This window comes from Equus quagga, chromosome 7 (genome assembly GCF_021613505.1).
Source record: "Equus quagga isolate Etosha38 chromosome 7, UCLA_HA_Equagga_1.0, whole genome shotgun sequence".
NCBI classification, from domain to species: Eukaryota; Metazoa; Chordata; class Mammalia; order Perissodactyla; family Equidae; genus Equus; species Equus quagga.
The window spans coordinates 53,475,835-53,492,741 of NC_060273.1; the positions used below are offsets into that span (position 1 = coordinate 53,475,835).

Consider the following 16,907-nt stretch of genomic DNA (forward strand, 5'->3'; position numbering starts at 1 on the left):
TGTACATACATATATACAAATGTATACGCAAATGTACATACATATATGTTTTAGGAGATACTGTCATGTTACCTTAGGAAGAGAAAAGAACCAATTTTATTTTTCTCCTTTCCCTATAACTTTGCTAACACTTGTGTACAAATCTTTTTAATTTTGTCAATCTGACACACAGTTTCCAACTCTTTGGTTTCTAGTGAAGGTGAACACCTTTTCTATATTTATTGAACATCTGCATTTACTAAATTGCTTGTTCATACTCTTTCCCCATTTTCCTTTTGGGTGATTTCTTTCCTTATTGGTTTGTGGAATTCTTTATGTATCATTAATTTTAACTCTTTTGCAGTAACACATTTTGCAAGAATTTTCTCTTGCTTGCCCTGTTGCTTTCTTTTAGCTTTGTTTATCATATCATTCATTGCACAGAAGGATTTTAATTTGTATGTTGTCAGATTTGTCAGAATTTTTATTTACAGTTATTGGATTTTGTGTCGAGAGCTTTATTCTTTCAAATCAAGATGACAAGAGAGAACAAGATTCTAAAGCTAATGTTTCTAAAATCATGTTCTATTGAGACACCCTTGCCCCACAGGATGGTGTTAGGTATTCTGCAGGGTAAAAAGGATTTGCAATCAAGTAATTTAGGGGAAGTTTAGTTTAAACAAAGACAAACTGGTGAGATATTTTTTATTGCAGAACTTTCAGATTTAATATGCTAAGATGCATTATGACATCCTCCAGGCAGTTACAGTAAACAGTGCCTTCCTACCTAGTTGGTCAGGCCGTCTTTATCAGGAAACATCAAGCAGATACAGCAAAAGCAGATGCCTGCAGGGCTGGGCAAGCAACAGAAAGGAGTGAAAAAGGATGAGCATAGGCCAGTGGGAAGTGATGAGGTGTGTGGAACCCACACTCTGTCTAAAGAATGAGTCATTCTTATTAATTTGTTTTAACACCGTGCTAGCCAAATCACAACACATCTGCAGGCTGCACTCTTCCCATGGGCTGCCAGTCTACAGCCTCTAAACTCTAAAAGATACCATATGCTGAGGCACATGCCCTGTAAAAGCCTGGTCCAAGCACTTGAGCAAATTGCTTCTTCGTTCACTTTAGGCCAAAGAACCCAGAGCGCTGGGCCCACAGGACAGGGGCAGGGATCCCAGTGCTCCACCTAGCACCTGCGTATACCTCGGCGCATTTCTTCACCCCCGAGCCTCAGTATCTTCATGTGGAGTACAGGGAAATGACGTGAAGTAAAGTATATCATGCACCTATTGCAATGCCAAGCGTGCAGTAGGCCCCCAAAACTGTGTGTGCTGCATCTCTCCTTATGTCATCTCTCATGCACCTGCCCTCATTGCCCAGAGCCTGGACAAAGTATAATATGTACTCATCATAACTAAGACTAAAGAGAAGGAACAGAAATTAAACCCTCAGCAAGTTGCGGAAAGCCAGGACTTCAGTGTCTGCAACAACTTGCTTGCTTTTAGGGGCCACATATCCTTCTAGGACTTTGGAGGGATGCTGTGGAATAGCAGTGTCCAGGAGTCTGCATCAGGGCCCGCAATCAAATGCTTCAGCTCGTAGTGAGGAGGAGTGGGACAGGGCTGCGAGAAGGACTGCCTCAGAAACAGCCAATCTTCCCAGCTTCCCAGCTTTGGGCTGGCAATAAAGTAAAACAAACTGAGTAGCTGTCACACTGAGGCTCAGAGGATGTTATCAACTCAACTGTAGAGTATTAAACTTCCATCTGCTCCAGGTGGCCTCACAGAGAAGTGGCAGGCCTGTGGTTTTCTTTTCCAGTGGGTCAGCAGCTCTGGCCACGGGGCTCCTGTCCACAGTCCTCCCCTTCATACATCCCTGATATACCTGAGACGAGTGAGAGCAAGTGGGTTCAGCAGGTGTGACCACCAAGCATCCCCAGAAGGCAGAGTAGCTCAGCCATAAGACCTGCTGGAGACCTTTATTTGTTGTGTGTTTCTAAGGCCTGGCAACTAGAAACAGCTCTGCTTTCTAAACCTTTGGCATCCTAGGAAGGATATTGCTTTACTGTTGCTATTATTTTTACTCTCATTAATACAACTATTATACATAAAAAAATATTGTTGCATTATTACTTTCACCCCATGGTATACATTCCTATATTGTACATAATATTTAAGAAATACATACACGGATATGTTTATATATGTGTATGAATATATGTGTGTGTATATAAATAGGATTACCAATCACAGGGTTTTAAAACAGCAACCATTATTGGAAACTTTATGTATGTCAAATACTTTATATACATGATCTTGTTTCATTCTTACAACTACTCTATGAGTAGATACTGTCATCTCATTTTACCAACGAGGAAACTATGGCACAGAGAGGTTAAATAATTTGCCAGAAGCCACATAGCTAATAAACAACACAGCAAGGACATGTACCTGATTCTGTCCAACCGGCTCCTTACCAGTGTGCTCTACTGCCCATCCTGCTTTAGGAAAGTCTTCTATCTTGGCAAGTGGGGAGGTCTCAACAGAGGAGAGAGGGCTGATTTAGGGGAAGAGATAGATAAAGAAAATTCCTCCCTTTAAGAGGATAGTTTTTAAAAGAAGATATCGTTTTTCTGATATCCCTTAAGTTAAGGCTTCTTCTCATCAAATATAGGGGGATTGCAAGGAATAGCCACCAGGAAAACATTTGCCAGGTCAGTAATTGGTTTCTCATGTGGCACCAAGTGAACTTCCTAGATTAATCATCAACTCTGGCCCCTCCACTAGAGACCAGGTAGAGCCCTCAACAAGACAGCCACACCCCAAACAAGCAATAGTGATTTCACTGGCCCAGAGGGAAGTCACAGGAGGACACTTGAGACAATTGCTTTCCAGATGGACTTCACCAGAATTGATAATCCTGGGCTGCTAGCAAATGTTGAAAAATAACAACAAAAGTCAAAACCAAACAGTTGCATTCTCTCAAACTCAGAGGGAACCCATCTTCTGAGTGTTTCCAGACTCTCTCTCTCTCTCAATCTCGTGAAAACAGAGTAAGAGTGCACAATATTGGTGCCAGCAGACAAGCTCCTGGCCAAAAACAGCACATCTTGCAATGATGCAAGATTATACAAGAATGCTAGACATCTTCCTCATTCAAGAGCTCAGACAACATTCCCACCCCATCACATTTCAATCCTTTTCCTTTAGCCCAGTGATGGATAGTCAAGGTCCATGGAAACTAGACAAACAACGTCACAGGAATTCACCACAGCATGACCAGAAGCAGCCAGCTTCCTTAGGGATGCTGAGCTGCCCCTGAGGAAAATACGTGCAACTCTCTCAGGACATTCAGCCTCATCGCTAATCTCTCAGTGAAAGAGAAGGGAAGAGGGACCAGCAGGTTCTGAATACATATATCTCCACACTTTCTGCAACCCAGCATTATGCTGGCCCCTGAGGCTTGGCAGGAAGCAGGAGAGTTCAGTGTTTAAAATGGCTGACTGAGGAGGGAGACTGTCTGTGTTCAAGTCCACGTGGATCACTGTTATCCGTGTGTCCTTGGGGAGGTTAACTCTCTGTGCCCCAGGCCCCTCAACAGGAGAATGAAGGGGATAAAGTCACCTACTTTAAAGGGTTGATAGGAAGATTAAATGAAAAGTGAGAGCTATCAGTATGACTACAGTGGCCTCATTGGAACAAAATTTGATCCTACCCACCATAAATCCATCATTCCCAAATAGTACCTCTAAATATGAGGCATGTGGTTGAGAGGGGGACAAGATTAAGGGATCATTTAAAGATTTGAGGTGAAACTCTAGCTCCTGCTGTTGACTACTGAGCCTCACTTCTACCTCTGGGGATTCAGCGTACAGCCTGTGGGCCCCTTCTCAGGAATGGAGCACTTTCTACCTTTAGTTTGGACATTTGAATATTTTACACCAAGTAACAATGAAAAGAAAGGACAAAAAGATGCATTCTTAATTAGCTCACCTTCACGACTGTGGACCAAACATCTGCTCATCTCTACTGTTGTTTACTGTTGTTTATTGCTTATCCACCTGGTATTTTGCCAGAAGACTTGGGTCCTTAATGAAACTATACTTTGTTTGGTGGTGATTAGGAACTCAAACTCTGGCCTTATACAGACTGGATTCAAATCCCAGATCTACCACTTCTCAGCTGTGATTAAGTTACTCAACCTCTCTAAGCCTCCATTTCCTCATCTGTAAAGTAGAGATAAGAAGAGTATTTGCCTAACAAGGTTGCTGTTATAAAAATCAAATAAGCTAACAATACATGTAAAGCTTTTAGCTCAATGCGTGACACATCATAAATGCTAAAACATAAAACAGCAGAAGCTAGTTTTTATTCTTTCATTCATTTAGCCAAAATATTTGAGTACTTACTGTGTGGCAGCCACTAGTTCAGATATTAGAGATATAAGAGACAGAGCCCCCACACTGCTGGGCACTTTAGTGGCTTTACTAGCATAGAGGCAATCATAGTGGCCAAGGGAACATGTCATGCAATATGAGTTGTTCATTCATTTCCACTCATACCATCAATTTGGAGCATTATGATGAATCATAGATCTAAAGCGGAACGGGTCAAACGGGTCTACACAATGTCACCAAATGCCCTTTACTCACATTTGAGCTACATCCAATTCACAAATGTCTGGTGTTGGCTCTCTCAACCTGCCATTGTTTTATCAAAACTGCTCACAGGGTTGGCACACACAGGGACTTAAGAGCATATGGCCCATTACTGAAAACACATGGAAATCCCCGGCCTAACCCATTCCTTGTGGCTTAGAGAGGAATATTAACTTTGGAGTTAGGAGACCTGGTGGAAGGAAATCCTAGCTCTACCACTATGGATAGGCATAATTTGGGATGAATTATTTAACTTTATGAGCCTCCTGTGGACACTGAAGAAAGTGATTCCTTGCAGATCTTGGGCAGGACTAAAAACACTATATGTGAAAGCCTAGCTTCATGCCTGGCACATGGTACATACTCAATGGAAGGTGTTTTGAATGCTCTTTCTAACCTCTTTGAATGGCTGGCTTTAAATTCTCCATATTTTTGGGTGAGCTACTGCCACGCCAACTCTGAACAATAAGGAAAACTACAGAAAGGAAGCCAGATGAGCCTTAAATACGAGAAATAACTTGCTTAGATCCCAGAACTCCCAATGGACATAGCTGAGAATGAACCAGATCAGCTCTACTCTGAACTAAGGCAGGTATGAATTAGAGTTTCCACCATAAGCCACTACCCAGCTGGAAGTGTAAAGTTTGAACAAGGAATGTCAATCATTGGCATTCTTACTCTCTGCTCTCACCCAAAACTCACAGCAGACATTACTAATAGATCACAGCCCTCTTTCCCACTGCACCCCATGCAGGCTCAGAATCAAGACTCCAATCATCTTGTACTATTTCACTAGGGGAAAATTTGCCTTCCCTTTTTCCCTCCATAGAATCAATTCCTGTGGGTTTATTCTCTTTGAAATTTGTATCTGTGTTTCTTGATCTAGCTAGATAACTGAGTATTCTAAAACTGTTCAGCCTCATGTGACAAGGGTAGGAACACAAACATCCTCTTTCAGAGTCCATTCTAGGAAAATGCCCCCAAAGCTTCTGTTCTATGATGAGGTAAAGGAGGGAAAGGTATAAATGGCTAAAAATTATTTAAACTGAACCATGTAACAGGCTCTATACTTCTTGCTTTACATACGTTACTTCATTTAATCCTCTCAATAATCCACTAAATTAGACTTCAGGCTTCCTCTTTTATAAAAGGATAAATGGAGGGCCAGAAAACTGAAATGCTTTGCCCAATGTTACATGCCCACTAGTGGACGCCCAATTTCCCACCTGGGTTGCTCTGGCTGGAAACCCAAAGCTCTTTCTCCTGCAGCAAATGTCAAAGTCTGAGAAAATTCCTCGTGGGGGGTTTTGCTAACATTGTACGGCCTGGCCCCTTTCCCTCCACCAGCCCATTCCTCACACCCTAAAACAAGATTAAATTCTCTTCAGATGGTATTGCTCTCCATATTTGAATGTGATTTTAAAATCTTCTCTGGTAATTTTTCAACATGCATAGAAATAGGTGGGAAGCTTCCTTGATTTTATGAAAATCCCTGAAGCTAAATTTGGTCCTTAGAGCAAATTAAAGAAGAGATGAAGCCCCTTTCCATGACACTGGGGTGGAAATCCATGAGGAGAAACCAGCATAATCTGGACCGACTCCCAGGGAAGATGAGGCATTTCTAACACAGCAAAAACCTGGGTAAGAAGACTTATGCGAAAATCTTCTGATTAATAATAATCATATTATTCTCTGCATTTGCATAGCATTTTGTAATTTGCTCTTTTGCAGACAATGTTTATGTGATCCTCATCCAAATGGTGAAGTTTATAGATGAGGAAACTGAGACACTGAGAAGTTAAATGACCAGCATAAGGTCATACAGTTGACAAAAGAACATTCTTGTTGACCCAGGTGTCCTGAATACCATGAATACTCACAGCACATCTGTGCTTCCTTGCTTCCTTTCCTTCTCTCCTTTCTGTCCCTACCTTTTTATCCCCTCTGTCCCTTTGTTCCTTCCTCCAATATATGTGTAATTCATCATAGGAAAATAGGTGCTGGATCTGGAAAGAGCAGCTCCATGATGGTTTGCTTACTCCTTCCATCTTTCTCAAGGTCACATGGTTTCTCTCCATGCACCTCTATCTCTCTGGAGCATTTACTCCTTTCTTCTCTCCACCAACTGGCTTCCTCTGTGTTTGTTCATCATTTCTGCTCTCTCACACTTCAGCTTCCTTGGAGCCTATTTCAGATCTGACTCAATGCTATAATCTCTCTCATTGCAACCTGCCATGCTCAGCTCTCGCCGGACATCCTAACACTGTGTGGCCTCTCACTGGAACTCAGATGCTTCCAGTATGATACAAGCAGGGTGACAGCTCGGGCTCTTATCACATTTCTTCATGCTGTCTCCTGCTCCTATTATTCTCTTTGCTTTAAAATGGTGAGAGTTTGAGGAATAGAGAAAAGACTTACAAAAAAACCAACAAAACGGCAAGAGGGAAGGGAAAGTGAAAACTGTTACACTGCAGTCCCCATTCATCCCAGAGAAAACACTCATATGCCCAGTAGGTGCTAAATGAATAGGATAAAAAATAGTGTAATGTAGCAGCTCAGAGCACAGTCTTTAGAGCTAGGCAGGAAGTGATCTGAATCCCAACCATACCCCTCACCGCAAAGGAGCCTGGAGGAAGTGGTATCAACTCTCTGAGCTTCAGTTTCCTCATGTATAAAATGGCAATCTTAATGCCTATTGTGAGGGTTGCTCATTCAACAGATATTGATTAAGCATCAGCTATGTATTAGGACTGTTCTAGATGCTGAGGATAGAGTGATGAATAAGACAAAGCCCTCCTCTATACACACACACAGCATTTGTTAAATCAAAGGAAGCTATTAGCAAAGTGATTCCCAAACTTTGCTTCACATTACAATCACCTGGGGAGCTTTTTTAACTCCTCTTGGCCTGGTCACACTCTGTACCAATTAAGTTACAATGTCTGGTGGTAGCCGGGCATCAGATTTATTAAAGATCCCCAAATGATTCTAATGTGCAAAGTTTGGAGCCCATGGCGTGAGCAGCAAATGCTCCCTAGACAGACTCCTACCTCTGCCTCCTCACCTCCATTCTAGCTGAACACTAGTACCTCTTTCATTCCAGCCATCAGCTGGGAAATCCCAGGCATAGAGGATATTTAAATTAGCAACTAAGAGGATAACGCTGATTAAAAGAAGAAGAAGTAATCTGCATTAACTCCTTGGTTTAGATAAACGTGTTTGGGTTTTCTTATTCACAACCCACGAGGTAGCACCTCCTGAGCACTTGCAGGTAAATCCTGTGAGAGTTACAAAGTCTTCCTGAAACTGCTTCTCTGCTGCTCAACTCCTTTTCAAACACAGGAGTAGCCCTCAAGGTTTCTCCAAGATTACGGAGTTTGTAGATTAGCATCATGACCCACTAAATGAGAAGACCCCTTCTCTCCAAAGTATCTCTTGTTTACGAGGAGACTCTCTAATCCCAAAAGGGCACCTGAGGTTAGGCTGTTGAGAATAAAAAGTGGACGATTTAAGAGACTGCCACCTTAACTACGCTCACCATTAGAAGTAGATCTGGTTTGACCTATTTCCTCCCAGGTAGCAAAAGCTTCAGAGCTACTTTAAAAGAGACACTGCCACCTTCATGGGAAACAAACAATAGATGTGCTTTCTCATGCCCTGAGGAGCCCTTGGTGTTCATGTTCCTTATACCACGTGGCCAGCCCAGGCCTTCAATTAACACTAGGCTGTGTAATTAAGCAAAAGTAGACGCTATATCACCATTCTGTTATTTATCACAAGACAGATTTTTTTTTAGGGTAAACCAACCTGCAAAAGGATGGTTGTTTTATATTGACTTTTCATCAGGTTGTTGATGGATTCAAAGAGCCGTCTCATGGATTCTTCAAACTCCATCTGTTCCTTGCCTTCGTAAAGCCTGAAAGAAGACACATCTGGGTCATTTGTCCAGCCAATAGGCAATATCTTTGAAAGTGTGTGCCAGCCACAAATTCGTTTAAAACTGAAAAGAGAAAAGGGTAGGAGAAAGGAACTGAAGGGGAGAGGGCGTCCATTCAGCAGTCCTTGCAAGCCTAATTCACTCAAGGGAAAAACATGCCCACCACGCAGAACAGGCACCCTCCTACCGACTCGGCATAATAAATCCACCCCCTCCTGTCTTCTTTTTTTAAACTCTAAAGAACCTCAAAGGAATGAAAGTTGTCCCAGCTGAGGGGACATTAATAATTTCACCCTTTTGCAACAATCAGAGGGGAAATTGTGGTCATGAGATTTCCAAAGTGTCTTGGAAACATCAAGGGGAAATATTGTCACATACACTGCTCCTCCACTTAGCCCCTGCCGACTTGTGAGAGGAACACAGACATGCCTGTTTCCGACTAGCAGCCTGACCTTGCATTTCAGGAGTGTACTTGTTACCTAATTAAAACCTTCTGTTCCTCTGATCGTAAAGGCCCTATGTTGTTGTTGTAAAAAATGTAAACATAATAGAAAGGCATTACTTATAAAGTGAGACTCCTTATTAATCCTACCATGAGATTAGCGATTGTTAACATTCTGATGGGTAACTTTCCAGAGGTTTTCAAGACCTGTACTAATAGATACGTGTGACTTTCTGTAGAAACTGCCCCCTTGTATAAAAATAGCCTCCAGGCCCCCGAGTCTTATCGCCGTCTTGGCCCAGCCTTGGAGTGTTGTCCAGCCTAAGGCCTCTCCAAACAAGCCTTTATCGCCAAGCATGAAAAATCCGCAGCCTAATCTGTGGCATCCTGCGCAAAATACAGAGAAGAGCGCTCCTGTCTCCAATTCCGATGAACAGCGTCTCCTGTCACAGCCCTACAGAGTCAAACTCCGCTTGGCTGCCGGCTGCGGTAAAGGTGCTTTCCTTAGATAAAGCCTTGACACACTTAACAGGTTTGTTTGCTCCATCAGCCACAGGACGAGCGGTCCATCACTGCCACCTCAGCACTGTCTCCAGTAAAGCCCCACCCAGGACCTCACCCCCTTCTCTCTTTTTCTGCTTCTCTTCTACTTGCTTTCTCCGTCTCTGTGTGTCTTTCTGCTTATCTTTTTCTGAGTATTATTCACTCTCCATCTGTAGGTCCTTCTGTTTATCTCTGCTTTTTTCTTTCTCTGACTCCATCTCTCTCTCTGTCTTCATCACTCTCTCTCTTCCTCTTCTTTTTTCCTACCTAACTCCTTCCTAAAACCCTCCTGAAGTAAGAAGCTTAAGTGGAAGCCAGTGCTGAAGCTTCCAGTTACAGGGACCCGGCAGCTGCTGCTGACTTTCTGGGTATCTAGCTCAAGGTCATAGAGACAAGGCTGTGAGAGGAGCCAGGAGGCCCGAAGCGGCTTCTCGTCCTGCTAGCACAGAGATGTCTGCCATAGAGTATGTGTTTTAGAGTCAGTCAGCTCTGGGCTCCAGCCTCCGTACTACTGAAGACCTTATTAATAATAGCAAACATTACAGAGTACAGAGCATCACTCTGCCCCAGGCACTGCCTGTATATGTTAAATCACTTACCCTCACAGCTACACCATAAGGTGAGCCCTATCATTAGCCTCATTTTACAGACTGATGTAGCTTAAGCAACACGCCCAAGGATTCCATGCCAGTAAGCGATAGAGCCAGAGTTCAAATCTGGCCATGGGGCTCCTGAGCCCACCCTCTCAATCAGTCTGTACAGCACTTTGCTCTACGCTTTACTGTCTCAATTCCTCTAAGTCTCAGTTTCTCACCTACAATATGTAGGCTGTGACAGCACTGTGTCCAAGGATTGTGAGGAGATTAGCTCACAAGTGAAGTGCTGGGCACGTGCCTGGCCCCAGTGAATGTCAGCCGTTGTCTTGCTGTTGTTAATTGCAGGAGTAGGGTTATTACTATTACTATCACTCCCATTTCACAGATAAGGACACAGAAAACTCTCAAGAGGTTGAAACTTGCCCAAATTCCATCAAAGTGGAAAAGATGGGACCAGACGTAGCAGGGAGGAAGGGAGAATCCTAATTCAAAGTGGTGATGGTTTCCTCACGGGACAGTGCTGTTTGTTTTTGTTTGTGCCCAGCTAAGCTAACAGATTGTTCATCCTCCAAGCCTTTTTCCTTTGAAATCTGTTACCCTTTCCTCTAGCCACAGCTGCCTGAAAACATTTATAAACCACATCGTAATTGCTGTTACTGGTCTATGGTATCTCCCACCCACATTTAACACGCAGACATGGCTACCCACGGTGGATTCACCACTATTTACATATACGTGGACTTTCTCTGTAAGGTACACTTATTTGTGCATTTGCAGGGCAGGGTGTGGGGGTTCCCACCAGGTCCTCTTCTTGAGAACCACCTGTGCCACTTACAAGAATGGCCTCCAGCAGCTTTTCTCTGCTGATTGACCCTACCCACCCCCACCTTCCGTAACTGAATGGTCCCATGGTGGCTCCCTTCCTGGAATTTGTTATTTGCACAGAGAAACATAAAAATGGGCTTTGCTGGGAGTCATCTTAATGGCACTGCTCCAGGGGGGACTGTTTGTGAACTCCTGCTGAAGAGATCCCTGAGGCTGCTCTGGTTCCCAACCTCTCTGTGTCTGCTTATTTAACTCTTTTTGGATTTTATGAGCTACGCAAATATCCTTCTAGTAAACTCCCTTTTTTGCTTAGACTAGCCCTGGATTCATTGCAACCTGTGTCTAGTCAGAACTCTGCTGGGTGGGAAGGGCAGTCCCCTGCAGCTCCCTGGGGTTCTAAACCAAGACCTGTGGGTAAGGCCAGTGAGTACTTAGTCCATGCTTCCCTATGTATAGATGAAGAAACTGTGGGCCAGAGTGCGGAAGTGACTGGCTTCACTGCTGTCTTTTAAATGTTATTTGACTAAGGTGGGAAGGAAAAGAGACTTTGGGGTTATAAGACCAAGTCAAGGCTGTCCACTCAACTTTAAACTTTGCAGGAAATTGAATTTAATTTCTACCAGCAAGACATACGTGATTTGCTCTAGGTCACAAACCGTACCAGTGGTATAGCTCCAACCAGAACTCAGCATTCTTCTCCTTCTATGCCCTGATGAATTTAACAGGGGAGGGCAGATGACACAGATCCCATGAGGCCAAGATTGGGGCATTTGCCTCAGTGGGAATCCAACCTGTTCCTTGTTATTCATGTCACAAGTTAAGTACCTTAACACCACACTGTAGTCTAGGGAAGGATACCTTATGCATCTGCTGAAATTTTATGAAGGATAAAAACAATTCTGTGGGGAAATGGCCTGCATTTTACAGTGGCTACATCATTAAGCAAAATTGTTGCAGCCTTATCAGTCGTATGTGTGTGTGTGTGTGTGTCACTTTTTAAGCCTGGGGTTTTAGTTTGTGGGAATGGGAAGAAGAGTTTGAGGAAATGACTAAATTTGGGAAGAAGAAAGGAAACAAAAAGATATTTAGTGTAAAGGGCTTTACTATCTAGCCAGACCCTCCATACACTGGCTGTGTAGCTGCAGACAAATTATGTCTCTGAATCTTACCTAGTTCCTATTGATAAAATGGAGATACAGTGCTCACTCAAAGGGATATTTTGAAGTGAAAAAAGTGAGACAATGCCTTTCCAGTGCTTAATACTGTAGTTGGCACTTAATAAGTGTTAACTAAACATCAGCTATTCTAATTCCTCTTGTTCATTCCTGAGCACAGAAGTGATCATATTGGCAAACTCTGATCTGAGTGTACATAAATAAAAGGGATATTACAAAGGAAGAGTGATTAAGGAAAAAAACACACAAGGGTTTTAGATTATGTGGAAGAAATAAACTAATGACAGGGTGGGGGCATTCAGCACTTCCCCTGAGAAGCTTGAGGAGGGAAGAAAAATAAAGCCTCATCTATCTGCGAGGCTTTCAATGTGGCCTTGAAGTCTAGGGCACAGCAGATGTAGTTTCAAGGTCCTTTTTTAGCACTTGGTTTCTGTTATAGCTTCAGGAGGGAAATGTTTTTTCTGGCCTCAGAACGCCCAGAAAGATGCTTCAGAAACCAGCTGATTCTGCCAGGGAACGAATTATTGAAGGGCCCGAAGGCCCTGACCACAAGAAGAACCTGCGAGGCACTGTTCTGGGGCATGCGAGTCCAACCACAGCAGGCACTCCAGCTCCCAGGGCGTGGATAAATATAGTGATGCTCAGCTTGGATGTGATTCATTAAGGAGACAGTGTGCACAGCTGAGCACTCACTAAATGCAAATAGGGCCCCATACGGTGTGTACAATGCTTTGCACCCCCTCTTCCATGCAGGTACATAAAGCCTCAGCTGAAAACGGAGATGCCAACCTCAGGCCGGTGGCCCAAGAGAGCAGCATCTAAACAAGGCAACCTCAGGCTGGGAAAGCTAGCGGGAAGATTTGCTTTAGAATCCAGGGGTGGAGGGTTTCCTGGCATCTCGATTTCATCTCATTTTCCACACGTTGGCCACTTCAAGGTCCTCTGAACCACATTCATAGGCATCCTCCTGGTTTCTTCCCTACCTCTTTGAGGCAATATAGAAATTTAGGTAAGGCTGGATAGCTTCCAAACTCTGCTCTGCCGCTTATTAGTTGGATAACCTTGATTAAGTCTCTTAATCTCTAGAAGGCTCAGTTTTCTCATTAGTAAAATGGTGTCAGCCCCATAAGGTGGTCCTACAATCAAATAATGTGTGTAAAGAAATTCACACAGAGCCTAGCAATAGTAAACACGCAATAAATATTAGCTATTGTTATACTGTATATTTTTCTTCTGATCCACCCATTTTTGCTTCCTAAGCATTAAGGAGAAAGAAATCAGCATCTTCATAAAGACAGTTACCATTTATTGAGCACCTACTGTGTGCCAGGCACTGCAGTGAGATAAACATGTCAGTCTCAGTCCCTATCCCCAGAGAAATCATGAGGCAAGCCAACAGGGATATCATGTATTGCTAGATAGTGAGAAAAACTGAATAAGAAAAGCTTAAGACTATTATTGAGCGCTTCCTAAGGGTCACTGTGCTAAGTTCTTCACATGGATTAACTCATTTGGCAGAGGATCTTATTATCTACATTTTACATATGAGAAAAGAAAAAAATGTTTAAAGAGGCATGAACAAGGGGAATGGAAGAGCAGAGGGGGAGACAAGGTCTCTGGCTGACACTGACCACAGTTAGCCACCTATCAGGGGCACCTCTCTGCCCTCAGCACCCTGCCCTCCCATGCCACCACCACAGCCTGTCTTCTCCACCTCCTCCCTTCCTCCCCAGCAGTCCCGGAAACGCCCTGCAGGAGCAGACCTGGGCCCCGGCCTCCCTCTGCCTCCCTCACCCAGTCACATCTTTGCCTAAATTTGCTCTTGGCGAGACACACACCTGACTCATTTCACAAGTGCCTGAGAGCAAGACCAGATTAATTGGAAGGTTTCTAAAATGAAAACTCTATTTTAAATGTCTCCATGATCTTACCTGGAACTGAGCAAAATTACTCAAACAATGAGGTCACACCTTACCACTTTGTTTCCTTGCCACACAAGTCAAGATGCTTTTGTGTCCCCAGTGATGCTAGGGCTTGAGGAATACTGCAGAAGGCAAGCCACTTATTTGGTGAATTTCGTTAGAAGAATGATACGCACTGCACACAGCATTTAATGCAGATGGTCACAGCAATTGAGCCCTCCCTGTCCAAACACTTCATTCTTTATCATCACTACTTGCTTGCCTGTCTTCCCCACTAGTATATAAACTCCATGCAGACAGAGATCAAGGCTAACTTTGTCATAATATCCTCACTTTTAGCTTGGATAGGCTTGGAATGTCAAAAGTGAGTTATAAACAAATGCATCAACCAGTGATAAATTATTGAATGAATGAAGCTCAGCACCTTCAATGTAGCTGTACAGAAATTTCTTATGAATCCAGAATTCATTACAGTCTAGCTAATTTTAACAGTACCCAAATAAGACCTCAAGGATGGTATTAACAGCCATTTTCAGCTATGCAGCCTTTATTTATTATTACTACTTTTACTACTAAGACTATTATTACTACTAATAGCTGCTACTTATTAAGCATTCGCTATGTACCCAGGCACTATGCTAACTGCACAAGGTCACTCAACTAGTAAGTGGTACAGTCAGAATTTGAGCCCAAGAGTGCCTGGCTCCAAATTTCACTCTTTTAACCACTAGGCAGTACTGCCTCCAGAGAACAGAGAAAAGTAATAGCCGATTGCTTGAAACTGGAACAAGTCAGAGTGAGTAGGAAAGCACCATTTGCCCAGGGGATGATGCATGGGACTATCAAGGGAAGCTAGACAGCTGGCTCGAAACTTTTTCTGTTTGAGCTCTAAATTCAAGGTGAATTTAGATTGGCTGATGTTAAGACCCGTAAGCCAATAACTCGCTCTATTAAAGTAGGTGTAAATTAGTGACTTTACAAAAAGAACCATGAAGCCATTCGTGGTTTCAGAAGAGTGATTACTCTCTCTCTCTCACTCTGTCTCTCTCTCTCCAATGCCTCCAACCTGAGAAGAAGAAGAATTGTAGCGAAACCTGTGGCTAAGTCTGTCTGAAAATCATCCTTGCATTTATTGACCTGACTTATAGAAAGAATCCCTTCAGTGCACTCAGCAGGCACACTCAAGTCACAGCAAGAGAGCTGGAAAGGTCTCATGCAAGAGAAGGTCCCCTTCCTGATCCGCCTCTTCCCTGCATGGTCATTGTCACCACCCCATCCCTTCTCCCACCACCAAGGTCTACAGACCTGAAATGAATCAGAAATTGTATATTAAGAAGTGGAATTTTGGTACAATGAGACTGGAGTGAGCTGTCCAGCTCGATAATGGCCAGAGACATTCTCTTTCAGAAGCTAACAAAGTTGAAATGTAAAGCATTATTCTGTCAGAAGAGAAAGTGTAAAGCTATACCAGACAGATACTATGTAAGGAAAGACTAGGGTAAGTACGATTTCGTCAGCGAATTGTCAAGCAGCCCTGGCGGCCATGAGAACTCCACACAGACTTCATTTAATTGAATACCACCAACAGCAGATAGGCAGGGCTGAGACCAGCTCCTGGTGCGAATCCTTTGTCAATGACAAAATTATTTCCACTTGAGCTATTACTTTTCCAGAGGCTGACATCTGAGGAGGGATTGCCCCTTAGAGCAAACTGCAAACGAGTTTTACTAAACAGTCTTCTTCCTGTAAATCACCCCAGGAAAGACAGATTTGTAGATGAGAGGAAAAAAGACAAACTCAACATGTGGGGATCCTGTTTGTAAAAATGTCTAGAATGAATGCACAAAATTAATGCAACACCTGACGAAAAACTGCCTCAGATGGAAGCGTAAACAGCCAACGTAAAAAAATAGAAGTTAACAATATGGAAGAAATGAAAAAAAAATAATCCATCTAAAACATTCACTTTACTTTTAAAATACAGCAACCCTGTGTAATAAATTAATAGTAAGTAGGTAATAAGATGCAGGCAAAAGCCTTCAAAAGAACTCTAAGTTATGAATAGAGTGTGATGGGTGCCCCGTGCCATCCTTCATTCTACTGAGAGGATCTGCAGCCTTTATGTAATTTGGCAAGAAGAACTGAGTTGCATAATTCTGCACTTAAGTAAATTTCTCCATTAGCATGAAAAATGGTATTCAGGGGTTTTTCCCTCAATATAATTAGAAATTGAGTGTTCCCAAAGCAATGTTCCTCAAGATAGAAACACACACACACACTTCCATGATTCCAAGACATACAGAGAAAAATATAGACTGCATCATCTACTTGAAAGAGAAGCTCATATTCAGCAGAGACCTTCCAGCTCTTTCTCTTTAGTCCCAGTTGGTCTAAAAGCGTGCGTTCCAAGAAGAAATGAGGTTTTGATTGCTTCTCTTAACATTTCTTCCTTTAGTTTTTTAATGACAGAAAAAAAATTAAGTTGCAGAATGACTACTCATACACACACATACACACACCCCTAGTATAGTCTGGAAATCTATACATTAAATTGATAATTTCATTACTTTTATAAAAGGGACAGTGTGTGTCACCAGCCCCCTTATACACTTTTACGTTATATCCTGACTTTTAAATGAGTAAATATGACGTTTAATTTTAAAAAGAGATGTCTACTCTTTTTTTGGGGTGAATGTTTCTTGCCCCCCAGCTCCTTTCTACAACAATCCTTTCCCCAAAGCCTTTCCTGAATTCTCTCCTTCTCACTGTGGGAACTTGGGCTGGAGCCAGGGGATGTAGCTCAAGGTCATGCACGTGGAGGCAGGTTT

General features: G+C 42.8%; 1 protein-coding gene across 1 annotated transcript in view; it reads right to left on the reverse strand.

Moving 5' to 3' along the window:
- DOCK2 (dedicator of cytokinesis 2) overlaps positions 1–16,907 on the reverse strand; it is a 403,039-nt gene that overhangs the window by 297,381 nt on the left and 88,751 nt on the right. Inside the window, exon 23 of the mRNA XM_046668606.1 lies at positions 8,447–8,555. Coding sequence (XP_046524562.1) covers positions 8,447–8,555 — 109 coding nt within the window. The remainder of the gene's footprint in view (positions 1–8,446; positions 8,556–16,907) is intronic.